Source organism: Schistocerca gregaria, chromosome 4 (assembly GCF_023897955.1).
Source record: "Schistocerca gregaria isolate iqSchGreg1 chromosome 4, iqSchGreg1.2, whole genome shotgun sequence".
Lineage (NCBI taxonomy): Eukaryota > Metazoa > Arthropoda > Insecta > Orthoptera > Acrididae > Schistocerca > Schistocerca gregaria.
In genome coordinates, this window is record NC_064923.1 from 71,495,860 (window position 1) to 71,518,213 (window position 22,354).

General features: G+C 39.8%; 1 protein-coding gene across 2 annotated transcripts in view; it reads right to left on the bottom strand.

Moving 5' to 3' along the window:
- LOC126365799 (ADP-ribosylation factor GTPase-activating protein 1) overlaps positions 1–22,354 on the bottom strand; it is an 80,897-nt gene that overhangs the window by 42,731 nt on the left and 15,812 nt on the right. For both annotated transcript variants that reach the window (XM_050008382.1, XM_050008381.1), the window contains exon 4: positions 5,771–5,970. In XM_050008382.1, the coding sequence (XP_049864339.1) occupies positions 5,771–5,970 (200 nt within the window). The remainder of the gene's footprint in view (positions 1–5,770; positions 5,971–22,354) is intronic.

Genomic DNA, 22,354 nt, shown 5'->3' on the forward strand with positions numbered 1-22,354 from the left:
TGATGAAGCTTGCACAGGATAGAGTAGCATGGAGAGCTGCATCAAATCAGTCTCAGAACTGAAGTCCACAACAACAATGTAAGTGTAGATCAGATGTGGCTTAAATTCAAATAATTAGAACTGGCAGCAATTGAGAGATTTGTACCAAATAAACTAACAAATGACGGAGCTGATCCTCCTTGGTACACAAAATGGGTTAGAACACTGTTGCAGAAACAACGAAACAAACATGCTAAATTTAAACAGATGCAAAATCCGCAAGATTGGCCTTCTTTTACAGAAGCTCGAAATTTAGTGCCGAGTTCAATGCGAGACGCCTGTAACAGTTTCCACAACGAAACTTTTGTCTCGAAACCTGGCAGAAAAAATGCAAAGAGATTCTGGTCGTATGTGAAGAATATTAATGGCAAGAAACAATCAATGCCTTCTCTGAGCAATAACAATGGAGATACTATGTAAGACAATTCTGCCAAAGCAGAGTTATTAAACACAGCCTTCTGAAGTACCTTCACAAAAGAAAACGAAAACAATATTCCAGAATTCAAATCGAGAGCAGCTGCCAACATGAGTAACAGAAGTAAATATCCTCTGAGTAGTGAAGCAACTCAAATCACTTAATAAAAGCAGTCCTGATCCAGACTGTATACCAATTAGGTTCCTTTCGGAGTATGCTGATGCATTAGCTCAATACTTAACAATCACATACAGCCGTCCACTCGACGAACGATCCGTACCCAAAGACTGGAAAGTTGCACAGGTCACACCAATATTCAAGAAAAGTAGTAGGAGTAATCCACTAAATAACAGGCCCATTTTGTTAACGTTGATATGGAGCAGGATTTTAGAACATATATTGTGTTCGAACATTATGAATTACCTCGAAGGAAACGGTCTATTGACACACACAGTCAACATGGGTTTAGAAAACATCGTTCCTGTGAAACACAACTAGCTCTTTATTCACATGAAGTGCTGAGTGCTATTGACAAGGGATTTCAGATTGTTTCCATATTCCTGGATTTCCAGAAGGCTTTTGACACTGTACCTCAGAAGTGGCTCATAGTGATATTGCCTGCTTATGGAATATCGTCTCAATTATGTGACTGAATTTGTGATTTCCTATCGGAGAGGTCACAGTTTGTAGTAATTGACGGAAAGTCATCGAGTACAACAGAAGTAATTTCAGGCGTTCCCCAAGGTACTGTAAGGTCTTTGCTGTTCATTATCTGTATAAACAATTTGGGAGATAATCTGAGCAGCCGTCTTTGGTTGTTTGCAGATGACGCTGTCATTTATCGACTAAAAAAGTAATCGGAAGATCAAAACAAACTGCAGAATGACTTAGAAAAAATATCTGGTGTGAAAAAATGGTAGTTGACCCTAAATAACGAAAAGTGTGAGGTCATCCACATGTGTGCTAAAAGGAACTTGTTAAACTTCAGTTACACAATAAGTCAGTCTAATCTAAAAGGCATAAATTCAACTAAATACCTAGGTATTACAATTACGAACAACTTAAATTGGAAAGAACACATAGAAAATGTTTTGGGGAAGGCTAAACAAAGGCTGCATTTAATTGGTAGAACACTTAGAAAATGTAACAGACCTACTAAGGAGACTGCCTACACTACACTTGTCCGTCCTCTTTTAGAATACTGCTGTGCGATGTGGGATCCTAACCAGATAGGACTGACAGAGTACACTGAAAAAGTTCAAAGAAAGGCAGCATGTTTTGTATTATCGCAAAATATGGGAGAGAGTGTCACAGAAATGACACTGGATTTGGGCTGGAAATCATTAAAAGAAAGGCGTTTTTCGTTGCGACAGAATCTTCTCACGAAATTCCTATCACCAACTTCCTCCTCCGAATGCAAAAATATTTTGTTGACACCAACCTACATAGGGAGGAACAATCATCACAATAAAGTAAGGGAAATCAGAGCTTGTACGGAAAGATATAGGTGTTCATTCTTTCCACGCACTATATGAGATTGGAATAATATTGAATTGTGAAGGTGGTTCAATGAACACTCTGCCAGGCACGTAGATGTGATTTGCAGAGTACCCATGCAGATGTAGATGTAGATGTACAGTTCTGACACTGCAACTGATAATGGAAGCAAGACTGAGGAAAAATTTAGACTTGTTCATAGGCTTTGTAGACCTGGAAAAGGCGTTTGACCATGTACAATGGGGCAAAATATTGTAAATTTGGATAAAAGTAGGGGTAAGCTACAGGGAAAGGTGGGTAACATACAATTTGCAGAAGAACCAAAATGGAATAATAAGACTAAGAGCAAGAACGAAGTGTTGAATCTATGCATAAAAAATGGGACGACGAAAATAAAAAAAGGGTTCAAGAGTGGGATTAAAATTCAGGGTGAAAGAATATTAATAAAAAGATCTGTTGATGGCATTACCACCATCGGTGAAAGAGAAAGTGAAGAAAAATTACAGGACCTGTTGAATGGAATGAACAATCTAATGAGTGCAGAATACCGATTGAGAGTAAATTGAAGGAAGACCCAAGCAATGAGAAGCAGCAAAAATGAGAACAGCGAGGAACATAACGTTACAACTGGGGATTACAAAGTAGACTGTTAAGGAATGTGGGGAACATCAAAAGCAGACTAGCACTGGCAGAAAGGGCATTCCTGAGCAAGAGAAGTCCACTAACATCAAACACAAGTCTTAATTTGAGGAAGAAAATTCCAAGAATGTATGTTTGAAGCACAGCGTCGTATGATAGTGAGACATGGACTGTGGGGAAAACCAGAACAGAGGAGGGTCTAAGCGTTTGAGATGTGGTGCTAAATAAAAACGTTGGAAATTAAGTGGACTGACAATGTAAGGAATGAGGAGGTTCTCCGCAGAATCAGGGAGGGAAGGAATATGTGGAAAACACCTTCAAGAAAAAGGACAGGATGATAGGACATTTGTTATGGCATCAGTGGAATAACTTCCATGGTATTACAGGGAGCTGTAGAGGATGGAAATTGTAGAGGAAGACATAAACTGAAATATATCCAGCAAATAATTGAGGACATTGCCACTCTGACACAAAAAGGTTGGCACAGGAGGCAAATTCATGGTGGGCCACATCAAACCAGACAGAAGACTGATGAAGAAGAGAAACAAGAAAGTAAGTGTTAGCAACTACAAACTCTAAATGAGCTACATGGTAAACCAAACTCTAGCTGTTACAGGCCACAACACAATAACCAGATATAAATAACCCAGTAGGTAGTATGTGCTGTGATCATTCATTCTCCCCAAGAGCTTTTTCGGAGTCATGTTAGCCTCTTACATGACTGATTTATAGGAAATGCCTCATTTTAATAGCTATGAAGATTCCTAAGTTTTTCTTTAAATTTTCAAAGTATGTTGAAATAAATTATGGTACACTTCTACTAATTGATATACATTGCTTTTAAAACATAAAATAAAATAAAAAGCATATTATCAATTATTTGTTACTACTGAACCATACAATGCTTCAAATTGTTAAATACTAACAGGAAATGGATATAAATTCTAATCTCCCCCCCTCCCCCTCCCCCTCTTTCTGTCCATCTTCTTCTTCCCCCCTCTCTATCTGTTTCCTCCCCTTTTCTGCCCATCTCCTCTTCCCCCACTCTCTGATCTTGAGTCTGCTTACTGTTACTGCCAATGAATCCTGGCTTGGGAACTGTAGTCACTTAAAATGAATGGATAAATCAGCTGGGATCATTGATATATGCGGTATGAGAGACCTCTCCTGTTGCTGGATCTTTGAGGATAGCAGCTTCATAGACAGTATTTTGCTTAGTTTTAATATGCAAACATGTAGGATTACAAATTTTTGGAAGATTCACGTTATGTCCACTGTTCTAATAAGTCCATAAGCCATAAATACAACTTTCCTGTTTTATATATGTATTTTCTATGGGAGAAAATTTGTCTAATGGTTTAAATGCCCCGCTATTGCAGTTGCACATTTTCACAGTGCAGCATTTTCTTTCTCACAGTCTGTTTTACCCAAGAATCTGTATGCTGTTGTTAAAAAAATATTTAGGCTTTGTCCATCTGAGTATTTACTGGAGTAACATGTACAAATTTCAAGTAAATAGGTCAAGAACTTTTCAGGACATTTTCTTACAATATTTTCTCCTTCCGTCCACCTGGACATTTATTAGAGTATTGTGTAAATATATCGGAAAAATCAACCAAAACCTTTATAATTCTACAAACAGCATTAAACCATGTCTTGTCTTTATATAGTAGTCTGGAAGATATTAATTATTTAGCGTTCCTTTTTTATTTTTTTACAGCATGGTATTTCCTTAAAGTGGTACGGGCAATGGAACATGACAATTTCACAGTAACAATTAGTTTCTTTTTTATACACACATTTCCATCAGTTCCTCTTGCACACACTTGGAGAAAATAGTCTTGCCAAACAGCACCGTCATTAGCAAAATAATTTCTGAAAAATGCTGCTCTGCTGATGACTGACAATGTTGTGGCATATGGCAAGGACAACTTGAGGAAGGAGAAAATAAAATGCTTTTCACTTTATTTCATTACATAGAAATCCAAAATGTCACTTCACACAGACTAAATGATATTTTTCAACCTTTCTTTTATTTCATCATACTGGATACAAAGACTTCTCTCAGTCTGCTTAATTTTATTTCCCATTATACAAACATAATCAACAACTACCGAAGAATTCTTAATATTTTACCTTTCATATTTAATGTTTTCCATATTGATGTAGTCAGCAAACAAAAGTGCCCCATCATTCTTGCCCTCCCCTTTTATTCCAAACACATTTCATTTTTGTCACACAACCATCTCTCTTCTGTTGCACACGTTATTTCAGGGAGAAGTTTGAATGTATCTAATGTCAGCTCCACTGAAGTATATGTCTCTTCAATATTTTATTATTATTATTATTATTATTATTATTATTATTATTATTTTAGAAATGTCAAGGAGGTAAGACAAGGAGTAGAAATTGTCAACTAGTAATATCTTTTGTTCAACAGTAGTTTTATGAGACTAATTACCAACTGTGAAAATGTTGGTGAGTTCTCTGATTTTTACTTTTTCATAAGTATTGTTATGACCACATAAAAACTTCTGGATTTACAAAACAATCATTATGATACTGTACAGGCAACGAACATTTTAAAAATTTAACACTTTTAGCAACATTGTTTCCCATGACAGCATGTAGGTTTTTTATGCACATTTGGTACAAACTACTGAGACAAGGATAAGGACGACAGAAATTGGTGCAAAGAACATGTACACTTGATATATGGAACTAGAATAAAGGGTAAGTGAATTAATTTAGAAAAGCTATAAGGCATGAATGTATATTCATGAACTACAGATAATACTCTGTATACAAATTTGTAAAACTTAGTAGAGAAAATAAAGAAAAAAAGTGTTGGTAAGAGTTTAGACTTATAATATTCATGAAATACGGTAATAATGATGACAGAATTCTAAAAATTTCACAATCAACAGTTTTTTATGTTGAAGCTTGGGAGAAGAGGATGAAAATAGATCTTTCTTTGTTTGCATGTTCACACGCATATGCATTAATCAGTGTGTGTGTGTGTGTGTGTGTGTGTGTGTGTGTGTGTGTGTGTGTGTGTGTGTGTGTGTACACAGAAACTGGACATTATGAATGCAATATGAAAAAATCTCATTTTGGCAGATTCAATGCAGTTTTTGAAACTAAGTGCACATATGATAAACAGCTGTAAAATTTACTCACTCTGGCCGTTGCGCATTTTCATTCTGAATACGAGAAAAAAATGCTTCCTTTTGGTCATACACTGATGCAGCTGTCATGTTTTGGTAACTGCCACCACAGTCTCCAGACTCATAGGAATTACTATATTTTGTTGGTGATGCTTGCTTCTGAGCAGAAGATGTATTTGGGTCCCACGACTTGCCTTGTGCAAGAGTTGCAATCTGCCAAAACATTGAAACAAAATGTTTTATCACAAAAGGCCATGGACAGTAAGTCTTGATAGCTCACAACAAGTAAAGCATGTAGGAAAAGAAAGTAATTAATATTTCCCTTTTCATGTTCAAAAAACACAGGCCACTCATTGTCAACTGTAGACATTAAGAGTAAGAATTCATGTTGTACAATCATGTACATATCTCCCATAACAAGATTAGATGAGAATGTCAGATACAAAGTTGGAAAAAAAATTGTGCAGCCTGCATTAGGGATATACTCAGTTACTTACCCAACACATTCTCTTGGGAAAGTGTTTCCTAGGCTGATCCAAGCGATGTGCTCTCTTCAGAAGAAAGAAAAAGTGGACGAGGTTCACAACTAAAGGTCAATATCATTATAATAAATTTTCCATGTCTACGAGAATTCCATGTACAATAAATCTATTGCTTATTTCAGTAATTTTACTTAATTGGCCTCTTGTTCATTTATTTATTAAGTAGTAGCGCATAAGTTGTTGACCCAATTAACTCCTTTTTGCTTGAATTATTGGTAGGTTTCCATTTCACCAATGTCGCAGTGAGCAGGTATCTTTTGTTGCAAATGCTGTGGATGCAGACCATGGGGCCACTGCTATACAAATTAACTGTGCTATGGAATTAACACAAATTAATACAATTTGTTCCACTTCTCACTTACGTGGTATGATACAAAACAGAATTTGAGAAGGTCTCATAACTAGAATTGTATTGTTATCCAACCCAATGCTTTTTCAGTATTTCAAGATTTTTGATATCTTGATTATTCACCTTTGGTGTGTTAGTGTAGAAAGTGTCTCAAATTCAGCTAAGCAAAAAATCCGTGTATTTTTCATGTTTACTTACATATATAAGCCAATTTCAGATTTTCTTTTGTGTGTGTGTGTGTGTGTGTGTGTGTGTGTGTGTGTGTGTGTGCGCGCGCGCGCGCTGGATAGGTCCTATACGAAATTCAACTGACTAACTTTTAACTATTTGCATCATTTCTACATTATCTGTCACTTATTCTCACATACACTATGATCTATATTATGTATCTCTAAATGTTTGGGAGAATTGCTTATGATTTATAGTATATCTTCATTGTTAATAGCATTTCAGGTCCTTAGACAATTTGGAAGCAGTATCCTTGATCAGTCTTTTCCTCCCTGATTAAGTGTACCTTTACATGATTAAAAAGTATATTTCTGAAAGCTTTCATTGGCTTGTAAGCATTACAAGAAACACACCTTGTAGTAAGCTGTGAACTACAGTTGTGTATCTTGCAAACATTGGAAGCAATCTCTTTTCAAAAAATTATTGTGCTTATCACAGTGTGGCTATGAATGTGATTAATGCAATGATTTCGCTTTATTTTCTGCTCACTGACCTGTTTCTTCTAAGCCATTGCTTGAAATTTTTATGATCATAACATGAACTTAGCTCTTATGAAATGAACTGTATTGCAGTGTAATATTGTGTTTTGCATATATTATTGCTGCCATATATAACCCAACTGTAGTGATATTTTTAACATTTGTCATACATGACCACTGTTTCTGAAATTGTTACACATGTCTATTAGTGAGCATCAGCTCAACGAAAGTTCAAGGCAGTTATATTCAATAAATCCAGAAATTTTATCTGAGTTTTTCTCCTGTTATTCACACAAATATATTTCTTGGGTCTTGTCGCTTCAAATCTTAAAAGGAATTTGCAGTCCTTTTAAAGCACAAGAAATTCTGAAATTAAGACAGAAACACTGCACAAATAAAAATACAGTCTCATTGTTGATGTGCCCTTGGGAATGGGATTTGTTAGTTGCTGTTCATAAGCAGCTGGAAAAATGTCCAACTGTAGCTCCTGGGAGCTGCTTTGAATGGTTGTATTTGGCAGATCCTGTGGATATCGTCTCGTCACCTGGAAGTACAGTACCTATCAGCCCTTGACTATGAGTGGTGTGTCGAGGGGCACTGTCTGAGGTGCTGCCTTAAATTGAAACTGAGCCAGTGAGACACTTCATGTGTTGAGAAGCTTACTATGTCTCACGTCATTGGGAAGAAAGTGCAAAAAGATGGTGATGGTTGTCATCTTCAGTTGACGGGTGGATATGATATAGCTCTCAACCCTAGTCTACACTATGCAAGGCTCTTATGCTCTACAATCTACTGCATCAATTTTGAATCTAGGTACTGTAATCATCCTTTGGTCTCTCCACAATTTTAGCCTCCACACTTCCATCCATAACCAAACTGATGATTACTTAATGCTTCAGGATATGTCCTATCCATCAATCACTTCTTATAGTCAAGTTTGTGACAAATTTCTTTATTCCTGAATTAGAGTCAGTACCTCTTCATCACTTAATCTACCCATCTAGTCTTCATTCTGTTGTTGTACCCGATTTCAAAAGGTTCTATTTTGCTTATCATCCATGTTTCACTTTTGTACAAGGCTACACTTCACAAATATGTTCAGGAAAGGCTTCCTATCATCTAAATTTATATCCAATGGTAAAAATTTCTATTCTCCAGAACTGGTTTTCTTATTATTACCAGTCTGCATTTTTTATACTCCCTACTACAGCCACTGTTGCTTTTTTTGCATCTCAAATAACAAAACTAAGGTCGCTTGCTAATCTAATTACAACAGTATTCTTCTACATGTACATGATTACTCTGCAATTAAGTGCCTGGCACAGGATTCATCAAAACACCATCAAGCTATTTCTCTACCTTTCAACTCTCAAACAGCACACATGAAAAACAAAATCGCACATCTTTCTGTGTGAGCTCCGATTTTCCTTATTTTATTATGATGATCATTCCTCCGTATGTATGTGAGCATCGATGAAATATTTCCACTCACTGAGGAGAAAATTGGTGATAGAAATTTGATGAGAAGATCCTGCCTCAATGAAAAACACCTAGGTTTTAATGATTGCCACTGAAATTCATGTATTATACCCATGGCACTCCCTCCCCTACTTTGCAATAGTACAAAATGAGCTGTCCTTCTTTGGACTTTGATGCCACACATCAGTCCTACCTGATGTGCATCCCACGCTGCACAGCAATACTCCAGAAGAGGGCAGACAAGCATAGGGTAAGCAGTCTCTTTATTAGACCATTAGAGTGTTCTGCCAATAAATCACAGTCTTTAGTTTGCTATCCCCACAACATTTTCTATGTGATGATTCCAATTAAACTACAATCTGTCACCCTTGTTTTACATTTGTTTATGTTCATTGTATAAGCCGTTTTCAAGAAACTATCCATTCTGTTCAACTGTTATTTCAAGTCCTATGTCCTCTATGATAGAATTGCAGTGTCATAAGCAAACCTCAATTTTTTAATTTCTTCTTCCTTAACTGTAATTCCCATCTCCCCCCCCCCCTTTTTTTTTCACAGCCTTCTTGGTGTACACACTGAATAACATTGGCCACAGGCTACAACCTTGTCTGTCACTTCCCATCTCAACTACTGCTTTCCATTCATGCCTTTCGACTCTCAAGTATCTGAACAAGTTGTAGATTACCTTTCTTTTCTGTATTTTATCCCCACCACCTTCAGAATTTCAGTCAACATTGTCAAAAGCCTTCTATAAATCTACAAATTTTATAAATGTAAGTTTGCCTGTCTTCAATCTAAGACAGGTTGAAGAGTCAGTATGGCCTCACATGTTCTGACATTTCTTCAGAACCCAACCAGGTCTTCCACGAGGTCAGCCTCTACCAGTTTTTCCATTATTCTCTAAACAATTCATGTCCATTATCTTGCAACCATGGCTTTTTAAACTGGTGGTTTTGCAATATTCACACTTGTCAGCACATGCCTTCTTTGGAATTGGAATATAACAGTCTTCTTGACATCTGAAGGTATTTTTCCCATCTCTCATAATTTGCATACCAGGTGAAATATAGTTTTGTCTGTTTGTTCTCCTGAGGCTCTCAATAATAATAGGGGAATGTCATCTACTTCAGAGGCCTCATTTTAACTCTGATATTTCAGTGCCATGTTAAATTATTCTTGTAGCATCATTATCACCAATCACATCTTTTTTTCACTACCTCTTCTCTTTCTATAATATTTTCTTCAAATTCAATTCCCTTGCGTAGCCTTTCTATGTCTTCATGGTACCCACAGACCGAGGGTGGCTTCGTTGCCTAGCAATCTAAACATCCTGCTTCCCAGGTTTGGACTCTGCCACTGCTTCAGTTTTGAATAAAAACCACCACCAATGGCAGCCAAAAACATCTGGTATAAGAAATAACTCATGTTCTGACAATGGCCATGTCAAAGAGAGCAGATGAGTGGACAGGAGTTCAGGACAAACTCATGCACTTGCCATGGGTAAACTGAAATTTATAATTAACTAGCTGGGGGACTGACTTTCCCAGGGAGTTGATACGAGATTATGTTGCATTGTTGTTGTTGGGCGCTGATGACCACGCTGTTTAGCGCCCGTAAACCTCAAACAAACACACACACACACACACACACACACACACACACACACATGTTGCATTGTTCATCAATTTCTGTTCTTCATTTTCAATGAGGTTTACTTGCTGAAATTTATGGTCTCTGTTGGGTAGTGTTAGTAATGATCCCATGTTGTGACAGATTTTTCCTTGGATGGTAAAAATATGATCAATTTCATCTCTATTAGTGCTGATCGAAGTGACACTGAAAGAAGTCATTTAGAAGCAGGTATTGTAAGCTTTTATATTTTGAAGAAAGTGTTTTGATCTACATCTACATCCATAATCCGCAAGCCAACTGACTGTGTGTGGAGCGGGTACCTTGAGTACCTCTATCAGTTCTCCCTTCTATTCCATTCTCTTAGTGTCCGTGGAAAGACAGATTGTCGGTATGCCTCTGTGTGGGCTCCGATCTCTCTCTGATTTTATCCTAATGGTCTCTTCATGAGATATACGTAGGAGGGAGCAATGTACTACTTGACTCCTCGGTGAAGGTATGTTCTCGAAACTTCAACAAAAGCCCATACCGAGCTACTGAGCGACTCCCTTGCAGAGTCTTTCACTGGAGTTTATCATCTTCATAATGCTTTCGCACTGGTGAGCAGTATTCAAGCAGTGAGTGAACAAGTGTACTGTAACCAACTTCCTTTGTTTTCGGACTGCGTTTCCTTAGGATTCTTCCAACGAATCTCAGTCTGGCATCTGCTTTACCGGCAATTAATTTTATATGGTCATTCCATTTTAAATCACTCCTAACGCCTTCTCCCAGATAATTTATGAAATTAACTGCTTCCAGTTGCTGACCTGCTATATTGTAGCTAAATGATAAAGGATCTCTCTTTCTACGTATTCGCAGCACATTACACTTGTCTACATTGAGATTCAAATGCCATTCCCTGCACCATGCGTCAATTCGTTGCAGATCCTCCTGCATTTCACCCCTAAGGTAAGTCTTTCCGCTCCCGGGATTGGAATGACTCCTTACCCTCTCCCTTAAAACCCACATCCTTTCGTCTTTCCCTCTCCTTCCCTCTTTCCTGAAGAAGCAACCCGCCGGTTGTGAAAGCTAGAAATTCTGTGTGTGTGTTTGTGTGTTTTATTTATTGTGCCTATCTACCGGCACTTTCCCGCTTGGTAAGTCTTGAAATCTTTGTTTTTAATATATTTTTCCCATGTGGAAGTTAACAGCAACGGTCCGATGACACTCCCCTGCGGCACACATGAAATCACTCTTAATTTGGTAGACTTTCTCCATTGAGGATGACATGTTGCATTCCGTTATCTAGAAACTCTTCAATACAATCACACAATTGGTCAGATGGTCCATATGCTCTTACTTTGTCCATTAAGCGACTGTGGAGAACTGTATCAAACGCCTTGCGGAAGTCTAGAAACACGGCGTCTACCTGGGAACCGGTATCTATGGCCCTCAAGTCTCATGGACGAATAGCGCAAGCTGGATTTCAAATGATCGCCTTTTTCGAAACCCATCCTACAGAGTAGATTTCTAGTCTCCAGAAAAGTCTTTATACTCTATCATAATAAGTGTTCCAAAATTCTACAACTGATTGATGTTAGAGATATAAGTCTATAGTTCTGCACATACGTTCAACGTCCATTCTTGAAAACTGGGACGATCTGTGCCCTTTTCCAAACCTTTGGTATACTATGCTCTTCTAGAGGCCTTCGGTACACTGCTGCAAGAAGGGAGCAAGTTCCTTCGCGTACTCTGCGTAAAATCGAACTGGTATACCATCAGGTCCAGTGGCCTTTCCTCTTTTGAGCAATTTTAATTGTTTTTTCTATCCCTCTGTCATCTATTTCGATACCTACCAATTTTTCATCTGTGCAACAATCCAGAGAAGGAACTAAAGTGCAGTCTTCCTCTGTGCAACAGCTTTGGAAAAAGTCATTTAGTATTTAGGCCTTAAGTCTGTCATCCTCTGTTTCAATACCATTTTGGTCACAGAGTGTCTGGACATTTTGTTTTGATCCACCTACCACTTTGACATTAGGCCAAAATTTCTTAAGATTTTCTGCCAAGTCAGTACATAGAACTTTACTTTCGAATCCACTGAATGCCTCTCACATAGTCCTCCTCACACTATATTTCGCTTCTTGTAATTTTCATTTGTCTGTAAGGCTTTGGATATGTTTATGTTTGCTGTAAAGTTCCCTTTGCTTCCATAGCAGTTTTCTAACTCTGTTGTTGTGCCACGGTGGCTCTTTTCCATCTCTTACAATCTTGCTTGGCATGTACTCATCTAATTCATATTGTACAATGGTCTTTAAGTTTGTCCACTGATCCTCAACACTATCTGTACTTGAGGTAAAACTTTCGTGTTGAGCTGTCAAGTACTCTGAAATCTGCTTTTTGTCACTTTTGCTAAACAGAAAAATCTTCCTACCTTTTTAATATTTCTATTTGCGGCTGAAATCATCGATACTGTAACTGCTTTATGATCGCTGATTCCCTGTTCTGTGTTAACTATTTCCAATAGTTCGGGTCTGTTTGTCACCAGAAGGTCTAATATGTTACCACCACAAGTTGGTTCTCTGTTTAACTGCTCAAGGTAGTTTTCAGATAATGCACTTAAAAAGATTTCACTGGATTCTTTGTCCCTGCCACCTGTTATAAACGTTTGAGTCTCTCAGTCTATATCTGTTAAATTAAAATCTCCACCCAGAACTGTAACATGGTCGGGAAATCTACTTGAAATATTTTCCAAATTTTCCTTCAGGTGTTCTGCCACAACAGCTGCTGAGCCTGGGGGCCTATAGAGACTACCAATTACCATTTCTGAGCCTGCTTTAACCATGATCTTCACCCAAATCATTTCCCATTTCGGATCTCTGTCAATTTCCTTTGATACTATTGTACTTCTGGAGTTTTCCCAGCGATATAATGTAAAAATTCCTGTGGAGGTGCTTCCAATAATATAATATTGTCATTATTCCAGCCTGGATTTTCCATTGTTTAAACTTCTATAATAACTTTTTTCTGAGGTTTCAGATACTGTTAAAGACTGAAACCATTAAACCATACACTGAGGCGACAAAAATTATGGGTTACCTGCTAACATAGCGTTGGGCCTTCTTTTGCCTGGTGTAGTGCAGCAACTCAAAGTGGTCTGAACTTAACAAGTCATTGGAAGTTTCCTGCAGAAATATTGAGCCATGCTGTCTCTGTACCCATCCATAATTGCAAAAGTGTTGCTGGTGCAGGATTTTGTGTATAAACTGACCTCTTGTTTATGTTCCACAAATATTCAATGGGACTGATGTTTGGTGATTTGGGTGGCCAAATCATTCCTTTGAATTGTCCAGAATGTTGTTCAAACCAACCACAAACAATTGTGACCCAGTGAGATGTCTGGGAACACGAAGTCCATAAATGGCTGCAAACGGTCTCCAAGTAGCCAAACACAACCATTTGCAATCAACGATCAGTTCATTTGAAGCAGATGACCCAGTCCACTCCATGTAAACACAGCCCATACCATTATGAAGTCACCACAAGCTTGTACAGTGCCTTGTTGACAACTTGGGTCCACAGCTGCTTGGGATCTGTGCCACACACTAACCTTACCATCACCTCTTACCAAGTGAAATCGTGACTCACCTGACCAGGCCATGGTTTTCCAGTCATTTACAGTCCAATCAATATGGAACAAGCCCAAGAGAGGTGCTGTACACAATGACATGCTGTTAGTAAAGGCACTCATGTTTGTCTGCTGCCATAACCCATTAATGTCAATTTTTGCCACATGGTCCTAACAGATATCTTCATTACACATCCCACATGGACTTCTGTTGATATTTCATACAGTGTTGTTTATCTGGTAACAATGACAATTGTATGTGAATGCTGCTGCTCTCAGTTATTAACTGAAGGCCATCTGCCACTGCACTGTCTATGGTGAGAGGTAATGACTAAAAAATGGGGTTTTGGCACACTAATGACATTGTGGATCTCACAATATTCAATTCACTAATGATTTACGAAGTGGAATGTGCCATTGTCTATCTCCAACTACCATTCCACATTCGAAGTCTGTAAATTCCCATATGCAGCTATAATCACGCCAGTCACTGTTACACCTGAATCATTTGAGTGCAAATGACAGCTCCGCCAATGCACTGCCCTTTTATACCTTGTGTATGTGATACTACTGGCATCTGATCTGTATATATGCATATCGCTATTCCACAGCTTTTGTCATCTCACTGCATTTAGTGCTGTGAACTGCATCGTTTGCTGCCTTAGGAAAAATTAAACAGATAATTACTCAAACTTCATTTGTATTTTCATTCAGTTTCAGTAAAGTGGAACTTTTGGAGAAAATGGGTGAAATTTCATTATTTTTATTGTAGAAACTAAAGGTTTGCGGAAATGATGACCACATCAATTAAAAAAGTAAACCAGATATCAAAAGCATGGAGCGGAATAATATAAGCTTTGATCAAAGTATTGCAACTTCATTTTTGGGGTGGAAATTCAGTTCCTGTAAATTTGCTTAAGGGGATAGCAATTATAAGTCACTCACAAGCTGAAATTTGTTATCAAACTGCAGAAACAAAAAAATGAAGTAGCTTATGAAGTAGAAGAAACATAAAATTTTTTAGGTAAATAGCAAACTAAAAAGTGAACTGGGTTGTCAGGCAGTCAAATGCTGGAATTTCAAGGTCAAATAATGAATGAACAGTGAACTTCAGAATAGTCACGTTCAACTTCCAAAAAACCACGAATTAAAACTTCCTGTCAAGCCAGGGCAGGAAAAGTTAAGTTCTCAGGTGTAATCTGATTTATAAGTTTAGAAAATACTGTAGTTAACTTTGAAAGCCTTGATGTAACTAATGCAGTTAAGATCAATGACTAGTGTATCACACCACCCATGACTGGGGTGTAATTGCTTCTGATTACCTTTGAGTTTAGATATCCTTATCCTCGTGTTTTCACAAAAATGTTCCATATTATCAATTCTGTATTAACATTGTAAAACAGTAGAGAAAAAGAGAATATTTCACTGGAAAGAGCAGCCACAAGACTTCTTCTCCTAGTCGCAGCAGCAGCAGCAGCAGTAGATGAAGACAAAGAAGATGAAGAATGACAACATACACTATGTTATCAATAGTATCTGGACACCTGGCTGAAAACGACTTACAAGTTCTTTGTACCCTCCATCGGTAATGCTGGAATTCAATACAGTGTTGGCCCACCCTCAGCCTTGATAGCAGCTTCAACTCTCACAGGCATATGTTCAATCAGATGTTGGAAGGTTTCTTGGGAAATGGCAGCTCACTCTTCATGGAGTACTGCACTGAGGAGAGGTATCTATGTCGGTCAGTAAGGCCTGGCATGAAGTCAGCATTCCAAAACATTTCAAAGGTGTTCTATAGGACTCAGGTCAGGGCTGTGCAGACCACTCCATTAAAGGGATGTTATTGTCATGTAACTACTTCACCCCAGGCTGTGCATTATGGACAGGTGCAAGATCGTGTTGAAAGATGCAATCACCACCCTCTAATTGCTCTTGAACAGTGAGAAGCAAGAAATGGTTAAAACATCAATGTAGACCTGTACTGTGGAAGGGGTGTAATCCAGCTCCACGAAAAACACGACCACACCATAACACCACCATTTCTGAATTTTACTGTTGGCACTACACACGCTGGCAGATGACTTTCACTGGGCATTCGCCATACCCACACCCTGCCATTGGATCACCACATTGTGTACCATGATTTGTCAATCCACACAACATTTTTCCACTGTTCAATTGTCCAATGTTTATGCTCCTTACACCAAGCAAGGCGTCATACGGCATTTACTGGCGTGATGTGTGGCTTTATGAGCAGCCGCTCAACCATGAAACCCAAGTTTTCTCACCTCCCACCTAACTGTCATAGTACTTGCAGTGGATTCTGGTGCAGTCGAATTCCTGTGTGATGGTCTCAATAGATGTTAGTCTACTACACATTGCAACCCTCTTCAACTATCAGTGGTCTCTGTCAGTCAACTTTTGTGCTCTATGTGTCTCTTCATGTTTCCACTTCACTATCACATCAGAAACAGTGGACCTAGGGATGTTTAGGAGTGTGGAAATCTTGCGTACAGATGTATGACAGAAGTGACACGCAATCACCTGACCACGTTCGAAGTCCGTGAGTTCCGCGGAGCACCCCATTCTGCTCTCTCAGAATGTCTAATGACTACCGAGATCACTGATATGGAGTACCTGGCACCACCATGCGCCTAATATGAAAAACATATGTTTTGGGGGGGGGGGGGAGGGGGGGGTGTCTGGATACTTTTGATCACATAGTGTATGTGACGTTATGAGGTAATTAATTTATCTAATGGTATGCACAAGTCAATGTTCTGAGTAAAGTAGGTCACACTGATAATGAGATAAAACTTTCTTGTTTTTAAAGACTAATAGTTGTCAGAGGAAAGTGGAAGGTAATATTTAAGTTGTCAAAAACAGATAAATTTTCAGACTATTCAAAATCAATTGTACAAGGGAACTTGAAAAAGTAAGTTACACATTATTATGGTAACTTTTATTGAACACTGCACTGCCCTTCAAAAGTGACACTATTCAACATACATCACCAGGTCTCTGTAAACAATGGTCAGAAATGCTACATCACAGCCATTCACCTCTCACATAGCAACTGGTCAGACATCAGCATCAATGCGAATGGCCAACAAAGCAAAACCACAGGATACACTCCAGCAGACAACAGTCTTCAGGTTTCTTGTGCCTGCCAGACCAGCAGGTGCCAGCATGATCACTACAAGATGTCCCTGGTCCCACGGACTACTTGCCTCCATTGGGTCACATGGTTGTGAACAGACCCTGCTATGTCCTGGTACCTTCACAGTATTTTGGCTGGTGCCCAGGCTGTGACAAGCAGTCCATTCCTAACGAGTTCTGGATCAGATGCTTACAGCAGTAGCAGTTCAATCAGTATTGTCAAAGCATCAGTAGGACCTTTGACACTGTATTCCAACCAGAAACATCCTCTGTTTGGAGCAACCAGTGCCATCACCAGGCTTTGCCAAGAAATGACCTCTGCACCAGCAGCATGGTGTGGACTTTGGTATTGTCTGTCATAGTGCTGTGAGTTATTAATTTTGAAATTTCTTGGGGCCATAAGCAAAACAATCACCATACCATTCAAGTGCAATTTTAACTTGATCAAATGATGTCAATCCAAAAACTTGTTCCCAGGACGAGATCTGAGTTCAAGTGTTCGCTAATAAGTTTGTTCTGCATTGTTTACCCTTGGTTGCATTATTATTGTGCCTTCTGTGGTGTTTTACATATCAGGAATGTTCTACCAATCATTCAGTTCCTCAAAGATCTCGATGAGAGATATCTGCTCTTTGGTTTTAGAGCCATTTGTGAAAGGCTATGTTAACACCCTCATCATCAGAAATTCTGTGATTGCTGGGCATCAGTTCAACTGCATGAACACTGTCATCTGGGGTCAATGTAAATGGACTTCCTCTCCAGTCTATGGTGAAATTGCTGCACCATTTGATTGTGGCTGGACACGACACTGCATTTGGTCCATGGACAGCCAGAATTTCTGGGTGATTCGGTGTGAAACTTAGATACTTTGCTCATATGATACGCACTGCCCTGTGTATTTCATATTTGGAAAATATTTCCAGCTGGCATGCCATTCCACTTACACACTGTGATGTAACTTATATGTGATGAAGCAGAACTGTCAGCAAGAAACCAAGAACACATCATCTCTTCTGACAATGAGCTTTCTTGTTGCGCAATGTTCTTAGTATGGAACAACATGTACAGCTGGCTTCTTTAAGTCCTCTCATATGTAAAGAATCTGTTTGGGAAAGACTATCTCAATTTTTTAAACAAGTGCAGCTTGACTGGTGGGAGAAATATCTTCATGAATTTTGTACACAATTTAAAAGTAATTGGGAAAACATTACTGGTAACATATTAAATAATGTTGATTCTTGTGAAATTTTGATAGTAATAGAAAATTTGCAATTTTGGTTTTTCACTTACATTAAGGTAAAGACAGACTAATGTACATGAAAGCAGAGCTATTATTGTTTCTGTTAAAATGTTACACTGTTTTGCTAATTCATTTAAGGGAGTTACAGGCAGTAAAATGTGAAAGTAGGATTGTGTACAGCTATGGGACTGTCATAGGAAAGATACCACTGAATGTACTAGCTACTACAGTCTAAAAACTACAAAGTAAATTAATGTGTGATAAAACAAAAAACAGCACTTACACAAATGTGCCCCTAAGGGAGAACTGTAAGCATTTTTCTTTACTTTATGTTGTTAAATTAACTCTGGCTTTGCTATGTTGAGGTTTATGTTAGGATTTATGCTGTACTATAAGTAATGAAAATGGACAGGGAAATACAATAATAGTTCAGATATATGTGCCAACATCACATGCACAATGTGAGAACAGAGATAAAGTATATGAGTATATTGAAAGGGTAATTCACTATGTAAGAGGAGTTGATAATCTTATCATGGCCAGCTGGAATACGGGAGTAAGAATGAGAGAGCAGAAAGCCTAACTGAGCTCTGAAATAAATTTCAGCTAGCAATAGTGAACATATTGTCAAAAATAACAAGATAAGGAGGTATACTTGGTAAAGGTCTAGAGACACGGGAAGATTCTGACAGAAATTCTGAAAGTGAACCCAGGAGCAGATGTAGACTTGGCTCACAATTTAGTAGTAAGTTTAAGAGACTCACCTGGAAGAATCTATGTGGAAATCAGTGGGATACTGAAGTAGTGAATTAATGATGAGATTTATTGGAAGGTCTTTAATGCTATAAGTACTGCAATAATGAATACCACAAAAGGCAGTTCAGCTGAATGGGAATGGACACCTCTGTAAAGGGCAAGCATAGAAACTGGACAGACAGACATTAGTACAGGGAAGATAACTGTAAAGCAGCCCTCGGTAACCAAAGAAAATCTTCAGCTGACTGTGATAAGAAGAAAGTACAAAAATGTCCAGGGAAGTACAAGAATTTAGAAATACAAGTCACTTAAGAATTAAAAACAGCAAATGCAGGGAATCCAATGTGAAATGGCTGCATGAAAAATACGAAGAAATCTAAGAAGACATAATTGTCTGAATGAATGATTCGACATATACAATAACCTAAGCAACCTTCCATGATATCAAAAGCCAGTGAGTCAGCACTCAGAGTGGAATCTGAATTCCATTCTTAAGCCACAAATGAGACAGCAGATAGGTGCAGAGGGTACATTGAAGACGTCTGCAACTGGGAGGCCTTGTCTGATGACATGATCAAGGAAGAAATAGGTGCTTATCTGGAAGACAGAGGATCCAGTACTGGAGGCATAGTTTAACAGAGCTATGGAAGACTTGCAATCAAATAAAAAAGAAGGAATGGGCTAAATTCACTGGGAATTTCTAAAATCATTGGAGGAAGTGATAACCAAGGGACTACTCAAGAACTAGTGCACAATCATCTCAACATTCATGCTTCCAAGTTTCTGAAAGAATACTACAAAAATAATTGAAAAGAAAATTAGGATCTGTTGGATGACAATTTGACTTTTGGAAATATAAGGGCACCAGAGAGGCAGTTCTGACAGTGCAATTGAGACTGAAGAAAAACACATATTCATGGAATCTTTGACCTCAGAAATGCACTGAACAATGCATTATGTGCAAGACATTTGAAAATCTGAGAAAAATAGGAGTAAGATATAGGGAAAGATGTACAAGAGTCAAGAACGAACAATAAGAATAGATCATAAAGAATTACAAGGAATGTAGTATTTTGCACCTACAATTCAATCTATACATCAAAGACGCAATGACAAGAATAAAAGAAATGTTCAAGAGTGGGATTAAGATTCAGAGTGAAAGAACGTAAACATTAGAATTCACTAATGACATCGCTATCCTCAGTGAAATGAAGGAGAATTATAGGACCTGTTGAATGGAATGAGCAGTCTGCAATTTATTCACTAGTCAGTCAATTTCATGCAGCACTTCATCCCAGTTATGTGGAAAGCGTGAGAGAGACAATGCGTTTACTAACATGAACAAGCAACAGTGGCAACTGGCTGATTTCCAGGCATGCACTAACCCCTCACTGTTTCTGTCAGCCGAACCACAACAGTCACCACTAAAACACATGTACAAACTTTGAATGAAATGACAGGGCTGGAAAAAAGTTGATTGACCACAAAATAGGTATGCAATTCATCTGGTAAAAACAAGACGATATTGTTGAGACCTTGTGTCCTTAAGGAGGTGTAAGTAAATATCATATTCAAACCGACAATGGAAATGCCAGGTAGGAATAACCACAATATAGGAAAAGACTACTTACCACAAAGAAGACATGTTAAGTGGCAGAAAGGCACAACTAGAAGACACGTACGTAGTTTCCAGCCACAGCCTATATCAAAGAAAGAGAAAAACACACTATTCAAACACACAAGCAAGCACACCTAATGCACACATGACCACCAACTCCAGCATTTCTGGCTCAGGATGCTGGAGTTGGCAGTGATGTGTGCATTGGGTGTGTGTGAATGGTATGTGTTTATCATTTGCTGATAAAGGCTGTGGCCAAAAGCTTTACGTAGGTGTCTTAATTGTGCCATCTGCAACTTAACATATCTTCTTCACAGTATGTAGTAATATATCCTTTCCTAAAATGTTGATATTCAAATCAAAGATAGATGTGCACAACCGAAGAATTCTAGGATCCTTCGTGGAAGACACTACTTCAAAACAATCATCTCCCCAACATTCTCTTGACAGACTAATGACCCTGATCCCAGTTGGTGATCAACAGGCAAGCATTATCACACACATCCAGGATGCCTATACAAATTATACTGCCACACAGGACTATATATGCAGAATGTGAGCATATTTAGATACTGTGTGGTACTATTCCCAAAATGATTCTCAGAGGCAAGAGGGGGGGAGGTCAGAGCCAAAGGGGTGGGGGGAGGCAGTCCAAGGCAAAGGGTGGGGGGAGGCAGTAGGTGGCAAGGGGTGGGGGGCGGCAGTCAGAGGTGGGGGGGTAAGAGGTAGGTGGGGGGGGTCAGTGGCAGGTGGGGAGGGGGTGCCAGAGGCGTGTGGGGGGGGGGTCAGAGGCGTGTGGGGGGGGGGGGGGGGGTCAGAGGCGTGTGGGGGGGGGGGTCAGAGGCGTGTGGGGGGGGGGGGGTCAGAGGCATGTGGGGGGGGGGGGGGTCAGAGGCATGGGGGGGGGTCAGAGGCATGTGGGGGGGGGGGGGGGGGGTCAGAGGCAGCTGGGGGGGTCAGAGGCAGGTGGGGGGGGTCAGAGGCAGGTGGGGGGGGGCCAGAGGCAGGTGGGGGGGGTCAGAGGCAGGTGGGGGGGGTCAGAGGCAGGTGGGGGGGGTCAGAGGCAGGTGGGGGGGGTCAGAGGCAGGTGGGGGGGGGTCAGAGGCAGGTGGGGGGGGTCAGAGGCAGGTGGGGGGGTCAGAGGCAGGTGGGGGGGTCAGAGGCAGGTGGGGGGGTCAGAGGCAGGTGGGGGGGTCAGAGGCAGGTGGGGGGGTCAGGCAGGTGGGGGGGGGGGGGTCAGAGGCAGGTGGGGGGGGGGGTCAGAGGCAGGTGGGGGGGGGTCAGAGGCAGGTGGGGGGGTCAGAGGCAGGTGGGGGGGGGTCAGAGGCAGGTGGGGGGGGGTCAGAGGCAGGTGGGGGGTTTCAGAGGCAGGTGGGGGGGGTCAGAGGCAGGTGGGGGGAGGGTCAGAGGCAGGTGGGGGGAGGGTCAGAGGCAGGTGGGGGGAGGGTCAGAGGCAGGTGGGGGGAGGGTCAGAGGCAGGTGGGGGGAGGGTCAGAGGCAGGTGGGGGGAGGGTCAG